The sequence below is a fragment of the Nothobranchius furzeri genome, chromosome 9, assembly GCF_043380555.1.
Source record: "Nothobranchius furzeri strain GRZ-AD chromosome 9, NfurGRZ-RIMD1, whole genome shotgun sequence".
Lineage (NCBI taxonomy): Eukaryota > Metazoa > Chordata > Actinopteri > Cyprinodontiformes > Nothobranchiidae > Nothobranchius > Nothobranchius furzeri.
The window spans coordinates 7,140,901-7,167,098 of record NC_091749.1 but is presented as its reverse complement, the minus strand read 5'-3'; the positions used below and the strand labels follow the sequence as shown (position 1 = coordinate 7,167,098).

The 26,198-nt window shown below is 46.3% G+C and overlaps 1 protein-coding gene and 1 long non-coding RNA gene across 4 annotated transcripts in view; both read right to left on the bottom strand.

Moving 5' to 3' along the window:
• Positions 1-26,198, bottom strand: part of lrrk1 (leucine-rich repeat kinase 1) — a 303,358-nt gene that overhangs the window by 234,375 nt on the left and 42,785 nt on the right. For all 3 annotated transcript variants that reach the window (XM_054734368.2, XM_070554620.1, XM_054734367.2), the window contains exons 3-5: positions 11,546-11,733; positions 1,545-1,716; positions 1,092-1,271 (exon numbers count right to left, since the gene is read on the bottom strand). In XM_054734368.2, coding sequence (XP_054590343.2) covers positions 1,092-1,271; positions 1,545-1,716; positions 11,546-11,733 — 540 coding nt within the window. The remainder of the gene's footprint in view (positions 1-1,091; positions 1,272-1,544; positions 1,717-11,545; positions 11,734-26,198) is intronic.
• Positions 8,124-9,701, bottom strand: LOC129154582 (uncharacterized). The gene is made up of 3 exons (XR_008559878.2): positions 9,575-9,701; positions 8,334-8,430; positions 8,124-8,262 (listed from the first exon to the last, which is right to left on the bottom strand). It is a non-coding gene; the product is annotated as an uncharacterized lncRNA (long non-coding RNA).

Sequence of the window (26,198 nt, the reverse complement as noted above, 5' to 3'; positions counted from 1 at the left end):
TGGTTTCACCCTCATCTCTTTTCTGTTTCTCATTCACACAGTAAGTAATAGTTTGACCCCTCAGATAAGCCTCCAAGGACTCCCACATAAACATGGCCTTCACAGAGTTTGGTTGATCTAGAAATATTTTTTTTTTCCAGTATTCATAAATTTTACCAAACTTTCATCTGAAAAGAGCAAAGAAATAAACCGCCAAGGGCCATACGCTGGCTATAAGCTAGTGATACAACCTGAGAGCAACCCAGCTCAGCATTGCAGCAAGGCAGCGGGATTGTCTTCTAAAATGGTAAACAACCTGTATTTGATATAGCGCCTTCTAGAGGCCTGGGACCCCCCAAGGCACTTTACAACACAGTCAGTCACTCATTCACACACACATTCACACCCTGGTGATGATAAGCTACACTGTAGCCACAGCTGCCCTGAGGCACGGTGACAGAGTGGAGTCTGCAGTCTCCCTCCGACCACCGCCAGCAGGCAAGGGGAGTTAAGTGTCTTGCCCAAGGACACAACGACAGTGACAGACTGAGTGGGGCTCAAACCTGCAACCTTCCGATTACAGGGCGAGCACTTAACTCCTGTGCCACCATCACCCCATAAGTCATTGTGATGCTTTGTGCTTCAGCCTGTAGGAGTAGACATGATCATCCTACAAGATTTAACTGAAAACAGCAGGACTCTTCTGGTTTTCTTAAGATGCAATGAGGCATCTTCATTTCTAAACTTTGGGTTGGGAGGAGACATAGAAGTTGTGGTCAGAAACAAACACACTGATTGTTCTTTAAAAAAATGACAACATGTTTTTGTCTAAATGAATACAGGCCATTTAAAGTCATGTTATTGCTTCTTTCTTCACAGATAAATTAGTCTGTAGCACCCGTACCTTCATAGAACATTTATGGCCAATCCATGTGACTGACGTCAGTAACTGGCATCAACAATCCTGATTGGAGCATCCCTAACAGAGAGCCATCCTACAGAACACATTTTCTAATGTTGTGACATAAAGCAGAAGTAGGCTGCTTGCCTACAGTTTATGGGTTGAATACTTTAAATGTAGTAAACTGGAAAGAACTGTTGTTTCTCCCTACTTGCTTTCGCAGCTGCATACAGCGGCTGCCTGGTGATGACCGCAAACTCATTGTCGTGGGTGGCGAAATCCCTGACATCAGCATTGTAGCCGTGGACGAGCAGACGGACCACATCCAGGTGACCCCGCTGGCAGGATGTGATTAGCAGGCAGTTTACAAAGTCCCTCTTTAGACACACACCTGACAGGTAAGGGGAAGAAACCAGCGCAGGTTTGAGCTAATTGTTTCATCATTTGTTCGTCAATAATTCAACCTTGAAAACTAGTTTTCTCTTGGTCACAGATTGATTACATTTAATTATCAACAACTTGGTACTGTAAGGAAGCTGCATAGTAACCTCCTCTCTCTTGGCCTAGATACCACTGCTGACACTACATCAGAATTGACGATGAACTGCTAAACAAAGAAAAGGGCCAACCATACACCCTCAATCATACTGGTTTCTTCTCTCACCAGGTATGGTATCCAACAGTTCTTTGAGCAGGCTGGTATGACCATGAAAAGCTGCCAACATGGCTGGGTTGTTTGATGATGGCTCCTGGGGCACAGGAATATGAGCTTCTTTTAGAAGGTAACAGATGCTCCGAAGGTCACCGTGCAGAGAAGCCACAGACAAGAGACGAAGCTGGAAGAAGACACACATTATGAACACTTCACAAAAAAGCCCAAAATAAAACACTTAGTCTCTTAGAGCAGAAGAATACAGTCATCTACATCTCACCTGTAGGAATTACAATGTGCAGACAAAAGGTCCAGAGTTCATTTCAGGTGTGCTATTTGTATTTGGAATCTGTTGCTGTTACCTCTCAAGATGAGATCCAATGAGAAAAAGATGAGAAACTATTTTTTATGTAGCACCTCTCAAGATTAAAACCACAAGGCGCTTCACAAGAACAAAAATAAAAAAAATAAATCGGCAGCTCCGTGCTACAGATGAAGTTTACTCAACATCATCCAACATGAAAATGAATCGAAGGAAGCAAATTAATGTTTCCTCATTTTCAGTTTCGGCAAAGAATTTTCATGTTTGGTGCATTCCTAGTAGTATCTGATTAAAAATTACCCACAGTGACCCTGGGAGTGTCAGCCCATGTGGTGAAAGTTTTTGGGCACATAACACTATGGAGAGCCCACAGAAATCCCCATGAGGGAATAACGTTGGCAGACTGCTGGAGTCACCATGTTGGCTCACACCCATGGGGCCACTGTGGGTAGTTTTGAGGCAGATGCTACTGTGGGGTGCCCACAGAAATGAACAGTTAACACATACAGGTGCTGGCCAGTAAATTAGAATATCATCAAAAGGTTGAAAATATTTCAGTAATTCCATTCAAAACGTGAAACTTGTACATTATATTCATGCAATGCACACAGACCAATGTATTTCCAATGTTCATTACATTTAAATTTGATATTCATAAGTGACAACTAATGAAAACTCCAAATTTGGTATCTCAAAAAATTAGAATATTCTGAAAAGGCTGAATATAGAAGACACCTGCTGCCACTCTAATCAGCTGATTTACTCAAAACACCTGCAAAGGCCTTTAAAAGGTCCCTCAGTCTTGTTTTGAAGGCACCACAATCATGGGGAAGACTTCTGACTTAACAGCTGTCCAAAAGACAATCATTGACACCTTGCACAAGGAGGGCAAGACACAAAAGGTGATTGCTAAAGAAGCTGGCTGTTCGCAGAGCTCTGTGTCCAAGCACATTAACAGACAGGCGAAGGGACGGAAAAAATGTGGTAGAAAAAAGTGTACAAGCTCTAGGGATAACCGCACCCTGCAGAGAATTGTGACGACAAACCCATTCAAAAATGTGGGGGAGATCCACAAAGAGTGGACTGCAGCTGGAGTCAGCGCTTCAAGAACCACCACGAGGAAACTCATGAAAGACATGGGATTCAGGTGTCGCATTCCGTGTGTCAAGCCACTCTTGAACATGAAACAGCGCAAGAAGCGTCTCGCCTGGGCCAAGGACAAAAAGGACTGGACTGATGCTGAGTGGTCCAAAGTTATGTTTTCTGATGAAAGCAAGTTCTGCATTTCCTTTGGAAATCAAGGACCCAGAGTCTGGAGGAAGAGCGGAGAAGCACAGAATCCACGTTGCATGAGGTCCAGTGTAAAGTTTCCACCGTCAGTGATGGTGTGGGGTGCCATGTCATCTGCCGGTGTTGGCCCACTCTGTTTCCTGAGGTCCAGGGTCAATGCAGCCGTCTACCAGGAAGTTTTAGAGCACTTCATGCTTCCTGCTGCTGACCAACTTTATGGGGATGCAGACTTCACCTTTCAACAGGACTTGGCACCTGCACACAGTGCCAAAACCACCAGCACCTGGTTCAAGGACCATGGTATCCCTGTCCTTGATTGGCCAGCAAACTCGCCTGACCTTAACCCCATAGAAAATCTATGGGGTATTGTGAAGCGGAGGATGCAATACGCTAGACCCAACAATGCAGAGGAGCTGAAGACGACTATCAGAGCAACCTGGGCTCTCATAACACCTGAGCAGTGCCACAGACTGATCGAGTCCATGCCACGCCGCATTACTGCAGTTATTGAGGCAAAAGGAGCCCCGACTAAGTATTGAGTGCTATACATGCACATTCTTTTCATGTTCATTCTTTTCAGTTGGCCAACATTAGAGAAACAAACATTTTTTCATTGGCCTTTAGAATATTCTAATTTTCTGAGATACCAGATTTGATGTTTTCATTGGTTGTCACCTATAAATATCAAAATTAAACGTAATAAACATCGGAAATACATTGGTCTGTGTGCATTGCATGAATATAATGTACAAGTTTCACGTTTTGAATGGAATTACTGAAATACTTTCAACCTTTTGATGATATTCTAATTTACTGGCCAGCACCTGTAAGTGCAAACATTCATGGGACGGATTTGGGCGGATATATCTGTGTGTTGCCCTCAACTAAATCCAAATGGGACCCATGTGGTAAAAGACATACTTGCCCCATTCACACACAAGATCTTTGTGCATTAACTCTGGGGTAAATGGGTTTGCCCTGCCTATACTACCCCAGACACAGTCCACTAAATTCCATGGTGAACCCAAATGGGTGTGCTTGATGGGTGTCTTTATAGTTCTTTTCATTTGAGTGTGAATTCTAGTCTAAAATCGTATCACTGAATTTTGAAAAGATGTAGTCTTATATTTGTTTCAGAAGATTATTTTTAGTTAAAGTTGCAGTGTGTGGTTTCCAGTGACAAGAAACAAGGCCCGCGGAGCATTTTTATGAGGCCCGCGAGATAAATATTTAAAAGACATTAAAACTGACCCGCTGGCTGATTTTACCGCAAAGACTACAACTCCCGTGATGCACTGAGGCGTTAGCGCGGAACCGAAGCGCCCCCTCCTTTGTGTTTATTCCAGCATCTGCTGCCGGTGTCTGCAGCTCCGCTGTCTCGGACAAACTAAAAACTCCTCTCACTCAGCGCCGAGTTTACTCAGCTATTTGCTGACGTTGAAGCCCAGAAATGGAGATTGTACCCATATCAGGCACAGTGCTTGGCTGGTTCCAGTCCTATCTCAAAGACAGGAGCTATGTTGTCTCTATTAGGGACTACCAATCAAAGCGGATCACCATGACATGAGGGGTCCCCCGAGGCTCAATTCTAGGACCACTACTCATTAATCTCTATATCCTCCCCCTGGGTCAGGTCATACCTAATAACATCGTCTATCATAGCTATGCTGACGACACCCAGATCTACCTAGCCCAATCACCTAGTGACTGTCGTCCACTGGACTCACTCTGTCAGTACCTAGAACAAGTAAACGACTGGATGCAGTCAAACTTCCTTCAGCTAAACCAAGACAAGACTGAAGTTATTGCCTTTGGCAACAAGAAGGATAGAATGGATGTTATTGCTCAGCTAGACTCCAGGGTAATAAAGACAAAGACCCAGGTTAGAAATCTTGGTGTCATTGACTCAGACCTGAGATTCTCTGGACATATTAAGGCTACAACTAAATCAACGTTTTATCACCTTCATCAAACATCAAGAGTCAGAGGTCTCGTGTCCAGACCAGACTTAGAGAAACGTATTCATGCTTTTATTTCTAGTCGGCTGGACTTCTGCAATGGTCTCCCAACTGGTCTTCCCAGAAAAGCTGTGAAGCAACTGCAGCTTGTTCAGAATGCTGCTGCTAGAGTCTTAACAAGAACTAAGAGAACGGAGCACATTACTCCTGTTCTTAGATCCCTACACTGGTTACCAGTAAACTACAGAATAGATTTCAAAGTGCTCCTACTAGTTAATAAATCACTTAATGGCATGGGACAAAAATACATGCCTGATCTCATTCCTGTATATACACCCAATAGGGCTCTGAGATCCCTTGGAAACAATCAGCTGGTGGAACCTCGGATCAGAACCAATCATGCTGGAGATGCATTTGGTTACTATGCTGTTCACATATGGAATCAGCTTCCCCATGACCTCAGATGTGCCCCAACCCTAGTGTTGTTTAAAACAAAACATAAACCCTAATGTAGTCATCAGCATTTACATGAATTATTTCTTATCATTCGTCGTCTCCACTGTAATCTGTGAGATAACTTTGTCTTCTCCTTTAGCTCTAAACTGTAATTCCATTTGCGAGTATTTTAATTTGTGTTTTATGTTGTTTTCATATCATATACTGATAATCGCACAGCACAGTGAAATGCCTTGGTGTTTGAAATGTGTTCTAGAAATAAAGCTGCCTGGCTCCCTGTAGATTTTCAGGCAAAGTTTAAAGGTCTGTGCTATGTCTTCCAGTCTCTAAAGAGTGGTGCTCTACCATACTTGGCAGCACTAATAAAAAGACATACCCCATCATGAACTCTACACTCAGCTAACCTGGAGCTACTGACTATCCCACAGACTAGGTCTAGAGGAGATCGGGCTTTCTCAGTCTTGGTCTCCTCTCTGGAATGAGCTTCCATTCAATATTAAACTGTCACCATCACTGCAGGTTTTCAAGAGTCGTTTGAAGACTCATTTTTATCATTTGGCTTTTATGTGACTTGGTTTTATGCTTTTAAGCTCCTTTTACATTTAGTACTTTGCTTTTATGTCTGTATGTTGCTTTTATCTCCTTTTTATTGCTCTCTGTTTTTTGTGTATTTTTGTTTCAGCGCCTTGGGCTCCCTCAAAGGCGGTGTAAGACACTTTATAAAGATTGGTTGATTGATTGATTGATTGATTGATTGATATTGATTGATTGATTGATTGATTGATTGATTGAGACCATGGTCTTGAGTCAGAAAAGGCTAGAATGCCTCCTCCTGGATGAAGTCCTGCCCCAAGTGGAGGAGTTTAAGTATCTTGGGGTCTTGTTCACAAGTGAGGGAAAGCTGGAGCGCGAGATCGATAGGCGGATTGGTGCTGCATCTGCAGTGATGCGGGCGTTGTACTGGTCTGTTGTGGTGAAGAGACAGCCGAGTCAGAAGGCGAAGCTCTCGATTTACCGGTCACTTTACTACTACAAATGATTACATGTCTCATTTCAGATAGACATCACAGTGCTGGGAGCTGTATTTTAAAGCAGTTTATGCTTCTGCATCAGCTCCACAAGGGAGAGATGCACATGCGCTGACAGAGACAAGTTGCCCTCGTACCCTAACCCTCCGTCTCCTGGGGAGTGTTGCAAAGCAATTACCCACCAGGACACCAGAGGGCGTAGCGCTGTTCTGTAGTATACTGTCATGTATCCGGTCCAAGATGACGTGTTTACTAATGTGTTTATATTGTGTTTTGTATTTTAGAGACGTTTTAAATACGGACAAAGTTGTCTCTCATTCTCCTCCACCTCTTCATGTGCTCACCACCTCTAAACCCACATTCACAGTAATTTCCATCTACAAATAAAATGCTTGCTGCACATCTTTTCACTCCTCCAGTCACGAGTAAATGAAACATTCATATTTTTAGAGATTTTCCAGGAGGTATACTCAAGCTGCTCTGTGTCTACAGCTAGATATCTCTGACTATCTATTTTTGAGGGCACAAAGGTGGTGCCGTTGACGAAAGCGGCGTCCTGATCAATCACAAGCTTGTGTTCTCCGTACGATGGATGTTTAGAAAACTGTGCTGAACTTCGTCCGTCCTTGCGAGCCTGCTAGAAAGCCCTCGCAAGAACGAATTATGGCGTTACATGTCTCCGCAAATGACGCAGAACTAGGCCTTAGAAGGTGGCCAAAGATGGCGACTCCATCCCAGAACTTCAAACCATGGTGGTAAACAACGCTCGACCTCCTTGCTGCTACAAACCAAGGCCTGAGGATCTAAGAAATTACGATTCCTCATCTGGAGTCCCACCATCAACAGACTTATGGTGATGATGAAGTATATTCTGCCTTATGTCTCGCCCATATAAATATGATTCTAATAGATATCTTTTTTGTTTTTTACAGGTCAAGCTTTGATGCAGAAACAGGTTTTGGGGGGATCAAAATAAAAACAAAATACTGTCTGGTTTTACTGTTGGCACATTTAAAATCTAAATATATACATAAACATAAAGATTAGTTCATATCTGGACTAATTATTTAGAGACGTATGGAAAATGTCTGAGGTAGAGGTTGAGATCACTGTTGTCATGGAAGAGTTTCACATTTATGGTAGTTTATAGATGAAACAGAGGAGTTCGGCTTTATAACACTTTATTTTGAAAATTGAACACATCACAGTAAAAGAGACGAGCTGGAAAAGGTTACATTAGTCATATCAGACAATATTGTAAATTACTAATTAGATTAGTGCTTAAAATCTTCTTGGTATAAATCCAACATAATTCCCATTGAGGTTAGGGAATTTGTGCCTCATCCTTCAGACTACACAACTTGGAATTGCTACTAGGTGGTCTCTTCCCATTTGTCATGTAGCCATGCTACATACGGTTTGTAAGATGCAGCTCGAAATTTGTTCCACAGTGTCCTGGTCAGGCAAAACATCTCATTTGTGGGACAATTCTTGGCAGACCATTGGCAGTAAAATCCGTTCATAAACCATTTGGCATCTCAATAGCAGGGACATACAGACTAAGAAGGTTGCATTGATAGTAGGAGTAGTTCCAGGAGACGAGAGGGTAAGGACATCAAACAGTACTAGTGTCTTCGTCCTGCTCGTCATTGGCCTGTGACAGTTCGCAGTTGTTGCTATAACAGGGAAAGATGTATTACTACAACAGTATTGAGTATTATTTTTGTTGTAATATTATTGCGCTTACCTGCTCAAGCCAGTGTTCTGATCCAAGATTCTGAGCTTCAGGTAAGGTCGCCAGGAGGTCTAAACTCTTCATCAGATGACTCTTCCATCACTCTGCTCTAGTGTTAGAATAAATAGTGTAAATATAAAATAATATTCTTGTGTAGTAAATTCAATTTGACACACAAAAGCATTTAAGTCAGGTTTAAACTGGTTCAGATGAGGCCTAAACCAGTGTTGGATGTGTTGTAACCCAGCACCAAACACACTAATGGCGCTTACACATTAGTGCTGGCACGGTCGGGCTGGATGGCGTGAGCTTGGTCTCAAACAGACGGTGTAGTGCTCACATATAAATCCGAGACTTCTCAGGAAAACGGAAATCCCCGAGCCTGTGGGCGGAGCTTAATATGTGTGGGAAAGTCCACAGTGTCCTCCATTTTAAGGTAAGCAAATGTGGGCATGAGTTGTGTTGCACGCACGCACGCACCCACACCCACACCCACACACACACACACACACACACAGATTTCTCCCCTGAGCAGATGTCTGCTCGCTGGGGCAAGAGCTCCGATGTGGAGAACAGGCACATGCACACAGAGCTATTCTCTTCTCCCGTTCCCACACTGATCGGCAGCCCCGGAACGGCAGCTCCGTGCTTCAGACAGAAGTTTACTCAACAACATCCAGCATGAAAATTCTTCTCACAGATCAGAGGCGGTAGGCATAATTTCAGCCGGCCAATCAGTCCGTTGCGTCGCCTCGGTCCCAGTCTGACTGCTGGGGAGAAGGTCTGAAATAAGAGTCGCCTCAGCACTGAAAGCATAAATCTGACCTGTGTGTGAAACCAAATTTTGGTCCCAGAAAGGACGGTAAGGGACTGAACCGAAGCTAATGTGTACGCACCAAAAGTAAACAGTAAACCTCTGGTACCAAGCCGGATTATAGAGGACACACAGAATGTGGTGTTTACTCATGATGTGTCTTAATAACTCCTACACCATAATGGACATTCATCCCTTCTTGAATGACATAGCAGTATAAAATGTAAACTACTACATGGAGCTAATGCTAAGATAAACTACTAGTATTCAAGTGACTCCTAATAAAATGCTAACAATGTGATAGTAGTGGGTTTATTTATAATATAGATTATGTCAACTTTTACTGATCTTTTTAAAATACATATTTACAGATATTCTTTATAAAATACCTTTTGTTAGCAGTAAGTAGCCAAATTTTGGTCGGAAAAAACATCCTTACCTTAGAAAACTCCAATGCTAACGCTAGCTCAGCTCTGAGTCAAAGTAGCGATGCTCTCTCTGTTGGCTCGGCTTTCCCTGCGCGTGCACGTTAGGAAGCGTGGCTTTTAGCTCAGGACGGGTGGGGGAGTGGATAACAGGCTTTAGAACTTAAAAATCTCCTCCTCCTCCTCCTCCTCCTCTCCTTGATGGCGTCAGAAACGTTGGGTCATTTTGGTATCAGCCTTTGTGTCAGACTCTTCTGTGATGCTCCGAGGTGCGGGTGGGGGGGCGACACGGAGGAGCTGAGAGCTCTGGGCAAGAGAACGGCCAGAGAGAAAGAAGAACACCATTTTGCTGATGTGTATGCTTGCAGAAGTTATTGCTAAAGTTTATTTTGTTTAATGAACCAGGTGACTTCAAATTATGTTAAATTCAACTTAAAGTAAATTGGGAGGAATCTTTAGTTTACCTTTTAATGGCTGGTTCTTAACCAAATCCCTCGTCCTAAGCAGAGGCGTGACAAAAAAAACTGCGATTGTCAGGGGGAGATGAGCTCACGAACATAAAAAATGAAACACAAAAACACGAGATTCCTTTTCTGTTGGTAGAAATTTCTCATATTCAAACGATAAGGATGGGTTTCGTTCAGTAGCCTTTTGCTGCAGGGGGACAGAGGAAGCTCCACACAGTGAGAAAGAATTCACAGCAAAGTTTGGATATCGGTACAATCTGTGACGGGTGTGATTTCTCTGTAGTTTAGGGAATTTTTATGTATAAAGGAGAAGTATGAATGTCCAGCAAACAGATCAGCGGGTTAGATGGAAGACAGCAAAAGGAGACCCGCAGCCAGAGTCTGACGCCAAAGCGAGAGTTTTAAAAATGGTACTTCCTCTTTGAGGAAGATGAGCTGGGTCATGAGCTGGCACTAAAGACAGGTGTTAACGGCGGCGCTTTATCTTTTCTGCTTTGTTGTGGTTAGGGCTCTCACCTTTTCACCCTTGACCCGTTTTCACGCCTGACTGCTTCAGTGTTTAGACCAATTGTTTTGTTAGTAATGTCTTGCTTTATATATGAGCAATTATTTGTTTTGCTAGCATCAAAGTGAGCTATAAGTATCACGCACAGCGGTGAAATGAGTTGGACATTGTATAATCAACAGACAGTCACTCCATGGTGCACTACGGTCAGTGACGAGTTTTCATGCCATATGCGGTGCAGCAGATGGCGGTTAGCTGTGTTTGTGTTTTTGAATAACTTTGGCTGTGATGATGCAATTCTTTAAATTTTTAAACTTTGTGCATGTCTTAATCTGCTTAATCAGTTAAAACTTCGAAATATGTCGTCATTTGGGGCAGATTAAGCCACCCTTTCAAACTTTGAGTGTGTGGCATGTTTTGTATTTGCATAAACACTGTTTTGTGCCAGTTGCTAGGTCCCTTTTTAAAATTTCATCAGGAATTTTCTAGTTGAGGGACCTGCTGCTTTAGCAAGCAGTGCCCTTATTATGCACCGGGGAATTTGTTCTCTTTATTATTCATCTCCTGCTGACTTAAATACGGTTCACATGGCAGCGTGCACCCCCACAAATGATGCATCACAACGACCGGCTCGGCTGTGGGAAGTGTGATATCAAGATATTGGGGTGATCACCCCAATATCCCAATTTTGGGCTGTTCACCTCAAAATCACCTTTTCATTAAAGTTGTCATTTTTCCACTCAAGGTTTTCTTTATATATCACAAAGTTTGTGTAGGAAATGACTTGTGCAGTTTTCAAACCCCATTTTATGCATAAAGAAGCTTTATAAATGAGGCTCTGGTTCTCTAAAAAGCGTGAACGTGTTGCATGTGGAGGTGGGTGTGGTTGGAAAAAGTGGCCAGACCAAACCACACCCTCTTGAGTCACGCTGAGTATTGCCATTGGAAAAATCCGAAAAGTCATACATCACTTGATCACTACAGCCCAGCCAGCACTGTGGGTTGAGACTTACTCCATCAGGTTGGAAACCAGAAGAACACTTCACACAGCAGGCTTGTTGAATCAGCTCCCTGGCAGCCTCCTCATCACCATCTTCATAAGCAGCCTCAATGTTCTCAACATTGACGGAATAAATAGGATTAGAGATGGGGCCTGGGACTTCAACCAGTGGAGCCTTGGTTCCTGTTTTCTCTCCGGTGTCTAACAGGGCAAAAGAAAAGACAAATAAAAACTCTTCGATAACAAGAACATTAGCATAAAGGACTGCTATCAGAGGATCTTGTGGCAGTAGAAACGGGTAATCCTAGCAAATGTTAGTGAGAACCATAACCCATGTATCATTTGTTCTGTGTATTTTTGATGGAAAACAAACAATCCAAAAATGACAAGGCAATTGTTTTCCTTTTTAATGGCTACAAAAAAAATGCCATTTATATTTTGTATTTAAGTCTTAGATCAAGCTAACTACTGTAATATTTTGTAAGTGGTTGCTTTTAATAAATATAATAAAATATAAATGTGTTCAATAAAATTCAATATTCCATAAAATGGTGGATTATCAAATTGATTGAATATTCTATTTATGATATAAATAGGTAATTGGGTAAGCCAGGGAAACAATACTTTATAATAATTTGACACAGAGGCAAAAATATAGTTTATAAAAATCAATGTATTACAATATTTCCACTACTAATGATGATGGAGGGCAAATGATTCTAAACAGTGATTCAAAGTAAAATCAACAGAAACAATGAATAAACTCTGATGAAACATGATCTTATATGTTATTAAAGAGCAAGTAACGTCTAAATTAACTTTTTTTTGCTGATGAACTGTATAAATGAGTGTCTAATAGTGTTTTAAATGTGTGTATTCATTATTTTAGCATTTTGGTGCATTTTCTTTAAAAATTAAAAATTCTGCCTAAATACCACAGTATAGCGCCACCTTCAGCTTAAAACAGAGTTTGAGTCATTTTGAATACACTTTAGCCAATGGCTAAAGAGAAAGATACTACAGGGTTCCCCTTACATAGACATAGCCGTGGCGGCACACCACGGCTGAAATCTTACCGCCACGCCTACAAGATCCCAAGTTTTATTTATTTATTTATTTTTGCACAGTTTCCCGAAGAAGCAGCGGGAACTACTATGTTGTCGCTTGTGATCACAGCCGGCGGGCAGCAAGAAGAAAGGAGGAGGCAGGGCAAGGTGAAGTTACAGCATAAGTTACTGAATTTAAAATTAGAAAGGTAGCAGTGGATATAATGCTTGTTGGTTTACATGTTTCAATAGCATTAAGATAAACGAGTGTTGACGATCTTGACAGGGTTTCCTCCAGTGCTTACTAGGCCAGGTTTACCTCCCCCCACAAGGCTAAGCATCACTTATTCATGTAAAATGTATTTATTTTTTCATGTCTGACTTTAACCGCATCTAGTACTGTATTACGGCGTGAGCGCAACAGCGACAACTTAAGATCGATGCGTGAGCAGCGTGAGAGGTCGGGTGTTTTCATCTGAACCCTTAAAACCTCCAGCAGGCTACGCTGCACTATTGACGTGTTAGCGAGCGGCGCTAACAACTTAGCGACGCGACATGTCTCGGAGAAAGCGTAAAAACACGTTGGACTCTTCTTCCTAAGCGGGAAAATAACGCTTCTTCTTAAGCAGAGCACGACGTCGCCTCGGCTCGTTCACGGCCGAGCCGGTACAGGACTGGGCTCGATAACTGACCCAGCACAGCCACTGGGTCGTTGGAGCTGCCCCGTGACTGCCTGATGGAAAACCAGCAGGTTTTATCAGACTCGAAAGAGGACCCCCTGTATTTTACCGCTCCCTCCTGCAGTCTTCCCCTATTAAAAATTAAAATGATTCTGTAAATTCCGTGTATCAATAGAAAAAATCTCTGCCTCTGCCAGCTGCAGTAAATGTAGTTTCCAAATAATAAGAGGTGCATTCATCAGTGTATCTCCTTTGATCCGCATTAGTGATATTCTCAGCACCAGAACAGTGAAGCAAAGAAAGGTTCCTGAGTTTGTTAGTAATTTTATTCAGTAGGTGCATCTGACCTGTTCTATTTTTCTCTGAAATGAGATTAAATCAGTGCTTCTATGGGTTGTCTCCAATCTGCACTGGAAATTTTTACTTTATTTAGAGACGTGTCATAATTTCTCCCCAAGACCCCCCCCCCCCCCCCCCCCCCCCCACACACACACACACACACACACACACAGCTGGAAAATTTCCTAGGGGAAACACTGTACTAGGTAAACCAGTAGAGTACTACGTAGCAGCTCTGTGTCAAAGTTAGAAAGCAGAGTCTCGACCACGCCTTGAGGCGAGTTGGGAGTTGGATTTGCAAGTGAGTGTAGGACGGTTAGCGGTAGTTCAGCATTAGCATATAGCGTTAGCATATCCTAATCTTTAGCATAGCTTTTAGTGTTATACATACTTATTTAGTGTTAGCTTGGCTGTTGGATATTGTAGTTTAGTTAGTGTTTGGCTGTTAGTGTTATTATGAAAGTAGTTCGGGTTTAATGTTCCATATCGTGCTAGTATGGTGAGAAGGTGTAGTGTAGTGGGTTTGGTGGCTCTGTGGGGTTGCACTCCTTTCCACTGGACTTAGAAATTAGGCGCCAGTGATTGTGCGCAATCGGTGTCTGGAAAACAGTCAGCTATAAAGTAATTATTTAAGGCAAATAAAATATTTATTTCTTTACCTGTTCAATGTCTTTAGTGCCCAGAGTATTCACAATCTCACTGGTGACATCATTGTATGTCATTTGGCATATGGCCGGGTCCAGGCGGGATAAAGACTTGAACCTGGGATCAAGTGCAGTAGATCTGTGAAGATATTCCTCCAGAGTTGGAGGTGAAGTGTATCTGGGCTTTAAGTCTTCCCTGATAGCATTTTTAACATCCGGCGTGATGGTACCATCTTCCTCACTTGGAGCCATGGATTGTAGAATCCTTATTTTCAGTCTCCTCCTTGAACCGTCACCTTATCGTGGTGGAGGAGTTTGAGTGCCCTAATGATCCTAGGAGCTATGTTGTCTGGGGCACTTAGTGCCCCTGGTAGGGTCTCCCATGACAAATTGGTCTTAGGTGAAGGGTGAGACAAAGAACGGTTCGAAGGATCTTTCATGGCGGTTAAAACGAAGAGTCGGAGTACCCGGCCCAGAGGGTTACCGGTGTCCCACCCTGGAGCCAGGCCTGGGGTTGGGGCCCGTGAGCGAGCGCCTGGTGGCCGGGCTTTCGCCCATGGGGCCCGGCCGGGCCCAGCCCGAACCGGATACATGGGCTCGTCCAACTGTGGACCCACCACCCGCAGGAGGAACATGAAGGGTCCGGTGCAATGCGAATCGGGTGGCAGACCAAGGCGGGAGCCTTGGCGGTCCAATCCCCGGACAAGAAAACTAGTTTTTGGGACATGGAACGTCACCTCGCTGGCGGGGAAGGAGCCGGAGCTTGTGGCAGAGGTTGAGCGGTACCGGCTAGATATAGTCGGACTCACCTCGACACATTGCATTGGCTCTGGAACCCGAGACCTGGAGAGGGGTTGGACACTCTACTTTGCTGGAGTTGCTCCGGGTGAGAGGCGGAGGGCTGGGGTTGGCTTTTTGTTAGCCCCGAGACTCTCTGCCTGTGTGTTGGGGTTTACCCCGGGGGAAAAGAGGGTAGCTTCCTTGCGCCTTCGGGTCGGGGAACGGGTCCTGACTGTTGTTTGTGCTTATGGGCCAAATATCAGTTCAGAGTACCCACCCTTTTTGGAGTCCCTGGGACGAGTGCTAGATAGTGCTCCATCAGGGGACTCCATTGTCCTGCTGGGGGACTTCAATGCTCACGTGGGCAATGACAGCTTGACCTGGAGGGGTGTGATTGGGAGGAACGGCCCACCTAATCTGAACTCGAGCGGTGTTTTGTTACTGGACTTCTGTGCAAGCCGCAGTTTGGCCATAACGAACACCATGTTCGAACATAAGGATGCCCACCGGTACACTTGGTACCAGGGCAGCCTATGTCACAGGTCGATGATAGATTTTGTAGTCGTATCATCTGACCTGCGGCCGTATGTTTTGGACACCCGAGTGAAGAGAGAGGCGGAGCTGTCAACTGATCACCACCTGGTGGTGAGTTGGATCAGATGGCAGGGGAACATGCCGCGTAGACCTGGCAGACCCAAACGCATAGTGAGGGTCTGCTGGGAACGCCTGGCAGAAGAACCTGTCAAGACGGTCTTCAACTTCCACCTCCGGCAGAGCTTTGACCACGTCCCGAGAGCAGTGGGGGACATTGAGTCCGAGTGGGCCTTGTTCCACTCTGCGATTGTCGAGGCGGCTGTTGCTAGCTGTGGTCGTAAGGTGGCCGGTGCCAGTCGTGGTGGCAACCCCCGTACCCGCTGGTGGACACCAGAGGTTCGGGGAGCTGTCAGGCTGAAGGAGGCCTACAGGGCGTGGCTGGTCTGTGGGTCTCCGGAGGCAGCAGACAGGTACCGGATAGCCAAGCGGGGTGCAGCAGTGGCAGTTGCCGAGGCAAAATCTCGGGCATGGGAGGAGTTTGGTGAGGCCATGGAGAAAGACTATCGATCGGCTCCAAAGAGGTTCTGGCAAACTGTCCGGCGCCTCAGGAGAGGAAGGCAGCAACTCGCTCACACTGTTTACAGTGGGGATGGGGAGCTGCTGACGTCAACTGAGGCTATAGTCGGACGGTGGAAGGAATACTTTGAGGAGCTCCTCAATCCCACCAATGTGCATTCCGAGGAGGAACCAGAGCTGGGAGGCCTGGGGATGGACTGTCCGATCTCGGGGGCAGAAGTTGCTGAGGTAGTCAAACAACTACACAGCGGCGGAGCCCCGGGGGTGGATGAGGTTCGTCCTGGGTATCTTAAGGCTATGGATGTTGTAGGGCTGTCATGGTTGACACGTCTCTACAACATTGCGTGGTCATTGGGGGCAGTTCCTAGGGAGTGGCAGACCGGGGTGGTGGTCCCCATCTTTAAGAAGGGTGACCTGAGGGTGTGTTCCAACTATAGGGGGATCACACTCCTCAGCCTCCCTGGAAAGGTCTACTCCAAGGTACTGGAGAGGAGGGTCCGATCGATAGTTGAATCTCAGATAGAGGAGGAGCAATGTGGTTTTCGTCCTGGCCGTGGAACTGTGGACCAGCTCTATACCCTTGCAAGGGTGATGGAGGGGGCATGGGAGTTTGCCCAACCAATCCACATGTGCTTTGTGGATTTGGAGAAGGCTTATGACCGTGTCCCCAGGGGCACCCTGTAGGGGACGCTCCAGGAGTATGGGGTGGGTGGCTTTCTGTTAAGGGCCATTCAGTCCCTTTACCAGAGGAGCGTGAGTTTGGTCCGCATAGCCGGTAGTAAGTCGGACCTGTTCCCAGTGAGGGTTGGACTCCGCCAGGGCTGCCCTTTGTCACCGGTTCTGTTCATCACTTTTATGGACAGAATTTCTAGACGCAGCCGTGGTGTGGAGTATGTCGAGTTTGGTGGCAGGAGAATCTCGTCTCTGCTTTTTGCGGATGATGTGGTCCTCCTAGCTTCATCCAGCTCTGACCTTCAGCTCTTGCTGGGTAGGTTCGCGGCCGAATGTGAAGCGGCTGGGATGAGGATCAGCACCTCCAAATCTGAGACCATGGTTCTCGACCGGAAAAGGGTGGCTTGCCACCTCCGGGTCGGGGGAGAGGTCCTACCTCAAGTGGAGGAGTTTAAGTATCTCGGGGTCTTGTTCACGAGTGAGGGTAGGAGGGATCGGGAGATCGACAGGCGGATTGGTTCGGCATCTGCAGTGATGCGGACGCTGAGCCGATCTGTCGTGGGGAAGAGGGAGCTGAGCCAGAAAGCCAGGCTCTCGATTTACCGGTCGATCTACGTCCCAATCCTCACCTATGGTCATGAGCTTTGGGTAATGACCGAAAGAACGAGATCGCGGATACAAGCGGCCGAAATGAGTTTCCTCCGTAGGGTGGCCGGGCTCAGCCTTAGAGATAGGGTGAGGAGCTTGGACATTCGGGAGGGACTCGGAGTAGAACCGCTGCTCCTCCGGATCGAAAGGAGCCAGTTGAGGTGGTTTGGGCATCTGGGCAGGATGCCTCCTGGACGCCTCCCTGGGGAGGTGTTTCGGGCATGTCCTGCCGGCAGAAGGCCCCCGGGTCGACCCAGGACACGTTGGAGAGGTTACATCTCCAATCTGGTCCGGGAACGCCTTGGGGTCCTGCCGGAGGAGCTGGTGGACAAGGCCGGGGAGAGGACGGCCTGGAGCTCCCTAGTTGGGATGCTGCCCCCGTGACCCGGACCCGGATAAGCGGAGGAAGACGAGACAAGACTTATTTTCAGTGGCAGGATCATGGAAACAGATGGACCAGTTTCAGTGCTCATTAGTGTGGTAACCATTTGAAAGGGTTTGAGCACCTGGAGGGCCTCCTCAGCCACTTTCACATCATCATCAGACAGTCACAATGTCTCGGACATTTTTCTTCAGGGTCTTGTCTGTTAGTGCAGAGTACACAGCTGCTTGCTGCTCAAAATAATGCTCCAGCATGTCAAAAGTAGAGTTCCACCTTGTTGTGGCATCATGTATGAGCTTATGAGTAGGCAGCTGTAGCATTTCCTGCTTGGTTTTTAACACATGTGCAGCTGTTGTGAAAATAGGAAACCACCTTCCTGATCTTTCCAAGGAGGCGGTCCATCTTATTCAGCATGATTCCCTTCTGGGATGCAAAATTTATTGTATGTGCAAAGCACCCTATTTGTGGGCCAAGTCCTGCCTCATTTACTGCATTTGTCTGATTTTTAGCATTATCTGTTGTGACTGGGACATTTGTATTGGGCCTCTCCAGCTTCCACTCTGCCACTGCTTCGGTGAGTACCTGCGCTAGATTTGAGCTTGTGTGGCTCTCATACAGGGGGCATGATTGCAGCACAGGGCTCCTCATCTCCCACTCTGCTCTAATGTAGTGAGCAGTCACCGTGACGTAGCTTTCCATTGCTCTGGAGGTCCACCCGTCTGTGGTGAGCGCAGTACAAGATGCCTGGGACAGTTCAGCAACTACTTTAGCCTTTTCCTGCTCGTACAGACTTGGTACGACTTTGTCACTGAAGTGGGTGCACGACGGAACGTCATAATGTGGCTCAAGCACTTTCAGCATATGTTTAAAGCCTTTGCTTTGTGCCACGGAGTATGGCCTCATGTCTGCAGCAATAAACACACCAATAGCATTTGTTATCGCTTTAGCTCAGTCGGACTGTGCAGCTAAAGGCTGTTTAAATGTCGTGGTGATGAGTGGTTGTTGAGGAGCGCTAGCATTTGTCTTGTCACTGACACGCCAGGGTGATGTCGCTTTAAATGGGTAGCCATGCTCAACGTATTTCCACTCTCACATGGCTTTCTCTTGCCACAAAGCCTACATACTGTGATTGTTTTTTCCACCACCCTTCTTCCATCATTATTGTAGGTTACAGGGAAGCCAAAATGATCCCATACTTGCGACTTAAACGATGCGCGTGGTTTTTCAAGCTCCTCTCCTTCTCCACTTGCCATGACTACTGCTGCGCTTTTCCTCGTTTGCATTAAACACACCGCGCCTCGACACTCCATGAACACACCTCTTTATTTTCGTTGACCAATCTGCGGAGCATGTGCGTGCCGAGTCGTAGAGCGATCCATACGGATCACGGATCATTGATGATCCGTTGCACCCCTAGTCATCGGGCAGTAATCATTGCTAAATTCATAATTATTCTCAGAGAGAGACCAACTCTTATCTGCCCCTGGGAGCCCCATAATGCATAGCGTTATTTCAATATGAGGGTGTCCTTGACATGGTTTATATGCAGGTAGCGGATGCTACAGCTGCTTTATATAGTAACTCGTTGCATTCTCCCTCAACCCAAATCCTCGGATCACGCATTTTAGCTAAAACGCTAATGTTAACTTGCCTTGCGTAGACTGTAGAGTTGTGGGTGATGGTCACACAGATGTGTCATGAGATTTGAAGCGTTGCCTTTCACAGACACTTTTTCTGCACATGCTGCAAACAGGATAGCCATCTCCTATCAACTGTCCCTCGGCATTCTTCAAATATCCAAAAAATGCCCATACTTCTGACTTTGTCTTCTTTGAGGGATAATAAATGTCCTGAGCGCTGCCGTCTTCTCCTTTGGCAATTATTTCAGCTTTAGCTTCAAGAAAGTTTTGGTTGTAAACAACAAAGTGCGCATGTGCCTCCGGCCACTTCAGCAGGTGATATGGTGGCTGGTAAGGGCTACCGCGCCTACACCGCAGCCACGGTAATCCACCGAGATAAAAAAATTTTTTTAAACAAGACGGTTATTATTGTCAACTTTTGTACCGGGGTTTAACGCTACACTGGTTACCGTGACAACCCTAAGGCCAATCAGTAAAAAGTTTCCTATATAAGGAACCCAGCAGGTTGCATCAAGTCACTGACTGGTGTCAGAGACTTTACTGCAATCTTCATACTAAGCATGCATTTAGCAACAGCGGAGAGGAAAACTCCCTTTTAACAGGAAGAAACCTCCAGAGGATCCTGGCTCAGTATAAGCAGCCATCCACCACGACTCACTGAGGATGGAAAAGACAGAGCAGACACCCCATGGGCCCTACCAAAAAAATTTCTTTGGAATGTTCTTACTGTGTTGCTTTTCTAACTGCATTGTTGGTTCTGTTTTAAGAAGCGTCAGCTCTGAGGAAGTTCGCAGCCGCGAACGAAACCGTCAACAGCAAGGCAAAAATACGTTTTAAGCCTACTCTTAAAAGTAGACAAGTAAGGTGTTTTATTGTAGTGAAAAATGCTGTTGGGCTTGACTTATTATTATTATTATTATTAATACCTTATCATTATCAGCATTCATATTTGTATTTTTATATTGTTAAAATTTAATCATAGTTTTTAATACTGTTACTCGCATTACTATTATTATTAATAATATTAATAACCTTATTATTTACTCTATTATTTACCATCAGATTAATTAATGCGTTTATTTACTTATTTTATCTCAGACACATGAAGGCATCATATTCGAGCTACTCACACACACATCTATGGGTGCACTAAGGTTTGTCTATACAAAACCAAAGCTTATGTATAGTCAAGCATATACCGTCCAAATATTGATGACCCTTCATTATTTCATATTTTTTTCTCTGTACTCTCAAAACACTTGAACTGTCCACTTAACTTATTAAAAATTTTGGATGGATACTTTAACAGACAGGCTCAGTTCAGCTGCGACTCAGCGCAATTGGAAATCCACTAATAGACACAGTGGGCAATTTATATGGATACACCTTAATAAAATGGGAATGGTTGGTGATATTAACGTACTGTCTGTGGCACATTAGTATATGTGAGGGGGCAAACTTTTCATGATGGGTGGTGACCATGGTGGCCATTTTGAAGTCGGTTACCTTGGATCCAACTTTTACTTTTTCAATAAAAAAGGGTCATGTAACACATCAAACTTATTGGGAATTTCACAAGAAAAACAATGGTGTGCTTGATGTTAACGTAACTTTATTCTTCCATGAGTTATTTACAAGTTTTTCTTTGTTCACAGCCATTGACATGTTGAAGATGTTAAGACGTGAGGAGCAGATCGAAATTGTGTTGATATCTGATGCACGCAGTAACTGGGTCATTGCAGCAGATTTCAATACAAAACATCATACGAGACCACCCATCTCCCATGCTACAGTTGGCAAACTGCTTGCTAAGTTTATTGGGAATTTCACAAGAAAAACAATGGTGAGCTTGGTTTTAACATAACTTTATTCTTTCATGAGTTATTTTTATAAGTTTCTGACCACTTAAAAATGTGATCAATGTGCTGCCCATTGTGTTGGATTGTCAATGCAACCCTCTTCTCATACTCTTCTCCCACACACTGATAGCGACACTGCAGGAGAAATGCCAGCACAGGCTTCCAGTATCCATAGTTTCAGGTGCTGCACATCTTATATCTTCACACCATAGACAACTGCCTTCACATGACCCCAAAGATAAAAGTCTAACGGGGTCAGATTGGAAGACCTTGGGGGCCATTCAACTGGCCAATGACTACCAATCCACTTTCCGGGAAACTGTTCATTTAGGAATGCTCGGACCTGACACACATAATGTGGTGGTGCACCATCTTGCTGGAAAAACTCAGGGAACGTGCCAGCTTTAGTGCATAAAGAGGGAAACACATCATCATGTAACAATTTCAAAGATCCAGTGGCCTTGAGGTTTCCATTGATGAAGAATGGCCCCGCTATCTTTGTACCCCATATACAACACCATACCATAAATTTTTTGTTCCAAATGTCTTGGAGGGATCTATCCAATGTGTGTAAGTGTCAGACCAATAGTGGTGGTTTTGTTTGTTAACTTCACCGTTCACATAACAGTTTGCCTCATCACTGAGCAAAATCGTCTGCATGAAATGAGGGTCCTGTTCCAATTGTTTTGCCCATTCTGCAAATTCTGTGCGCTGATCTGGGTAATCCTTGTTGAGATGCTGCAGTAGCTGGAGTTTGTAAGGGTGCCATTTGTGAGTAGCTAATATACGCCAAAGGGATGTTCGACTAATGCCACTCTCCAGTGACATGCGGCAAATCCAACACTGTCGTCGTTGTCGTCTTCCTCCGCTTATCCGGGTCCGGGTCGCGGGGATAGCATCCCAACTAGGGAGCTCCAGACCATCCTCTCCCCAGCCTTCTCCACCAGCTCCTCCAGCAGGACCCCAAGGCGTTCCCGGACCAGATTGGAGATGTAACCTCTCCAAAGTGTCCTGGGTCAACCCGGGGGCCTCCTGCCGGCAGGACATGCCCGAAACACCTCCCCAGGCAGGCGTCCAGGAGGCAACTGACCAGATGCCCAAACCACCTCAACTGACTCCTTTCGATCTGGAGGAGCAGCGGTTCTACTCCGAGTCCTTCCCGAATGTCCGAGCTCCTCACCCTATCTCTAAGGCTGAGCCCGGCCACCCTATGGAGGAAACATTTTGCCCACTTGTATTCGCGATCTCATCCTTTCGGTCATTACCCAAAGCTCATGACCATACGTGAGGATTGGGATGTAGATCGACCGGTAAATCGAGAGCCTGGCTTTCTGGCTCAGCTCTCTCTTCACCACGACAGATCGGCTCAGTATCCACATCACTGCAGATGCCGAACCAATCTGCCTGTCGATCTCCCGATCCCTCCTACCCTCACTCGTGAACAAGACCCCGAAATACTTAAACTCCTCCACTTGAGGTAGGACCTCTCTCCCGATCCGGAGTTGGGAAGCCACCCTTTCCCGGTCGAGAACCATGGTCTCAGATTTGGAGGTGCTGATCCTCATCCCAGCCGCTTCACACTCGGCCACGAACCTACCCAGCAAGAGCTGAAGGTCAGAGCTGGATGAAGCTAGGAGGACCACATCATCCGCAAAAAGCAGAGACGAGATTCTCCTGCCACCAAACTCGACACACTCCACACCACGGCTGCACCTAGAAATTCTGTCCATAAAAGTAATGAACAGAACCAGTGACAAAAGGCAGCCTAGGCAGAGTACTGGGAACAGGTCTGACTTACTACCGGCTATGCGGACCAAACTCACGCTCCTCTGGTAAAGGGACTGAATGGCCCTTAACAAAAGGCCACCCACCCCATACTCCTGGAACATCAACCACAGGGTGCCCCTGGGGACACGGTCATAAGCCTTCTCCAAATCCACAAAACACATGTGGCTTGGTTGGGCAAACTCACATGCCTCCTCCATCACCCTTGCAAGGGTATAGAGCTGGTCCACAGTTCCACGGCCAGGACGAAAACCACATTGCTCCTCCTCAATTCAACTATCGATCGGACACTCCTCTCCAGTACCTTGGAGTAGACCTTTCCAGGGAGGCTGAGGAGTGTGATCCCCCTATAGTTGGAACACACCCTCCAGTCAACCTTCTTAAAGATGGAGACCACCACCCCGGTCTGCCACTCCACAGGAACTGACCCCGATGACCACGCAATGTTGCAGAGATGTGTCAACCAAGACAGCCCTACCACATCCATAGCCTTGAGATACCCAGGACGAATATCATCCTCCCCCGGGGCTCCGCCGCTGTGTAGTTGTTTGACTACCTCAGCAACTTCTGCCCCAGAGATTGGACAGTCTATCCACAGGTCTCCTGGCTCTGGGTCCTCCTCGGAATGCGCGTAGTTGGGATTGAGGAGCTCCTCCAAGTATTCCTTCCACCACCGGACTATAGCCCCAGTTGACGTCAGCAGCTCCCCATCCCCACTGTAAATAGTGTGAGTGAGTTGCTGCCTTCCTCTCCTGAGGCACCGAACAGTTTGCCAGAACCTCTTTGGCACCGATCAATAGTCTTTCTCCATGGCCTCACCAAACTCCTCCCATGCCCGAGATTTTGCTTCGGCAACTGCCACTGCTGCACCCCACTTGGCTATCCGGTACCCGTCTGCTGCTGCCGAAGACCCACAGACCAGCCGCGCCCTGTAGGCCTCCTTCAGCCTGACGGCTCCCCGAACCTCTGGTGTCCACCAACGGGTATGGAGGTTGCCACCACGACTGGCACCAGCCACCTTGCGACCACAGCAAGCAACAGCCGCCTCAACAATCGCAGAGTGGAACAAGGCCCACTCGGAGTCAATGTCCCCCACTGCTCTCGGGACGCGGTCAAAGCTCTGCCGGAGGTGGGAGGGTGAGACCGCCTTGACAGGTTCTTCTGCCAAGCGTTCCCAGCAGACCCTCACTATGCGTTTGGGTCTGCCAGGTCTACGCGGCATCTTACCCTGCCATCTGATCCAACTCACCATCAGGTGGTGATCAGTTGACGGCTCCGCTCCTCTCTTCACTCGGGTGTCCAAAATATACGGCTGCAGGTCAGATGATACGACTACAAAGTCTATCTTCGACGTGCGACCTAGGCTGCCCTGGTACCAAGTGTACCAATGGGCATCCTTATGTTCGAACATGGTGTTCGTTATGGCCAAACTGCGGCTTGCACAGAAGTCCAATAACGAAACACCACTCGAGTTCAGATCAGGCGGGCCGTTCCTCCCAATCGTACCCCTCCAGGTCAAGCTGTCATTGCCCACGTGAGCATTAAAGTCCCCCAGCAGGACAATGGAGTCCCCTGATGGAGCACTATCTAGCACTCGTCACAGGGCCTCCAAAAAGGGTGGGTACTCTGAACTGATATTTGGCCCATAAGCACAAACAACAGTCAGGACCCTTTTCCCGACCAGAAGGCGCAGGGAAGCTACCCTCTCGTCCCCCGGGATAAACCCCAACCCACAGGCAGAGAGTCTTGGGGCTAACAAAAGCCAACCCCAGCCCTCCGCCTCTCACCTGGAGCAACTCCAGAAATGGAGAGTGTCCAACCCCTCTCAAGGACTTGGGTTCCAGAGCCAATGCTATGTGTCGAGGTGAGTCCGACTATATCTAGTCGGTACCGTTCAACCTCTGCCACAAGCTCCTGCTCCTTCCCCGCCAGCAAGGTGATGTTCCATGTCCCAAAAACCAGTTTCCTTGTCCTGGGATCGGACCGCCAAGGCTCCCGCCTCGGTCTGCCACCTGATCCACGCTACACCGGCCCCTTCATGTTCCTCCTGCGGGTGGTGGGTCCACAGTTGGATGAGCCCATGTATCTGGTTCGGGCTGGGCCCGGCCGGGCCCCATGGGTGAAAGCCCAGCCACCAGGCACTTGCTCACGGGCCCCAACCCCAGGCCTGGCTCCAGGGTGGGACACCGGTAACCCTCCGGGCCGGGTACTCCGACTCTTTGATTGTACATCCATGAAAGATCCTCTGAACCGTTCTTTGTCTCACCCTTCACCTAAGACCAATTTGTCATGGGAGACCCTACTAGGGGCACACAGTCCCCCAGACAACATAGCTCCTAGGATCATTAGGGCACTCAAACTCCTCCACCACGATAAGGTATTTGACTCGGTACAAATCAGTAAGGCGCATTACAATGCGTTTTTAACCTGGATGAAGTGATGGGTTTTTTTTTACATGAAATCGCCGAAATCACAGCAAGATCAACAAAGGACAAAAGTCTGCGCAAATTTTTGTAGCACGTTCTGTCGTCAGACCAGTCAGAACGAGCTGAGAATCTCTGCCAGAGATGAGAGAAGCTGCAACTTATCTAACGTCGGATAATCGCTACGTTCTCCAGGTGAGCTGATAGCGGGAAAAGAAACTCAAGGATTCCCTCAGTAGCGGCGACCGAAGAGGGAAGAGCCCTGCGCCAGGAATCCCTGAACAAACTCTAAAATAGCCCGGTAGAATCGCTGGGTAGGAGCTGCGGTTCTGTCATGCTGACTGGTAGTCAGGATCAGGCCAGGATATGTTTGTCAGCTCATCTCTCAAAGATTTTTTAGAGAGACTGTAAGCTGAGAGGAGGAGAACAACAGACAAAAGTTCCATAGTGGAAAAGCACCTAATCAATTAATGTGGGAAATGTGATGTGAAATGTGAACTTAACCTGTGAAGCTCTTGTTGATGTGCTATGTTTTTATTAACTTGGTTATTCAGGGTTTCTCCCAGTGCTTTATAAGCCTGGTGGGGCCCCAGACTCTCATTGCCCCAGTTCACCAAAGCCGCAGCTTAAATTCCCCGTATAAATAGCCATGAAAAAA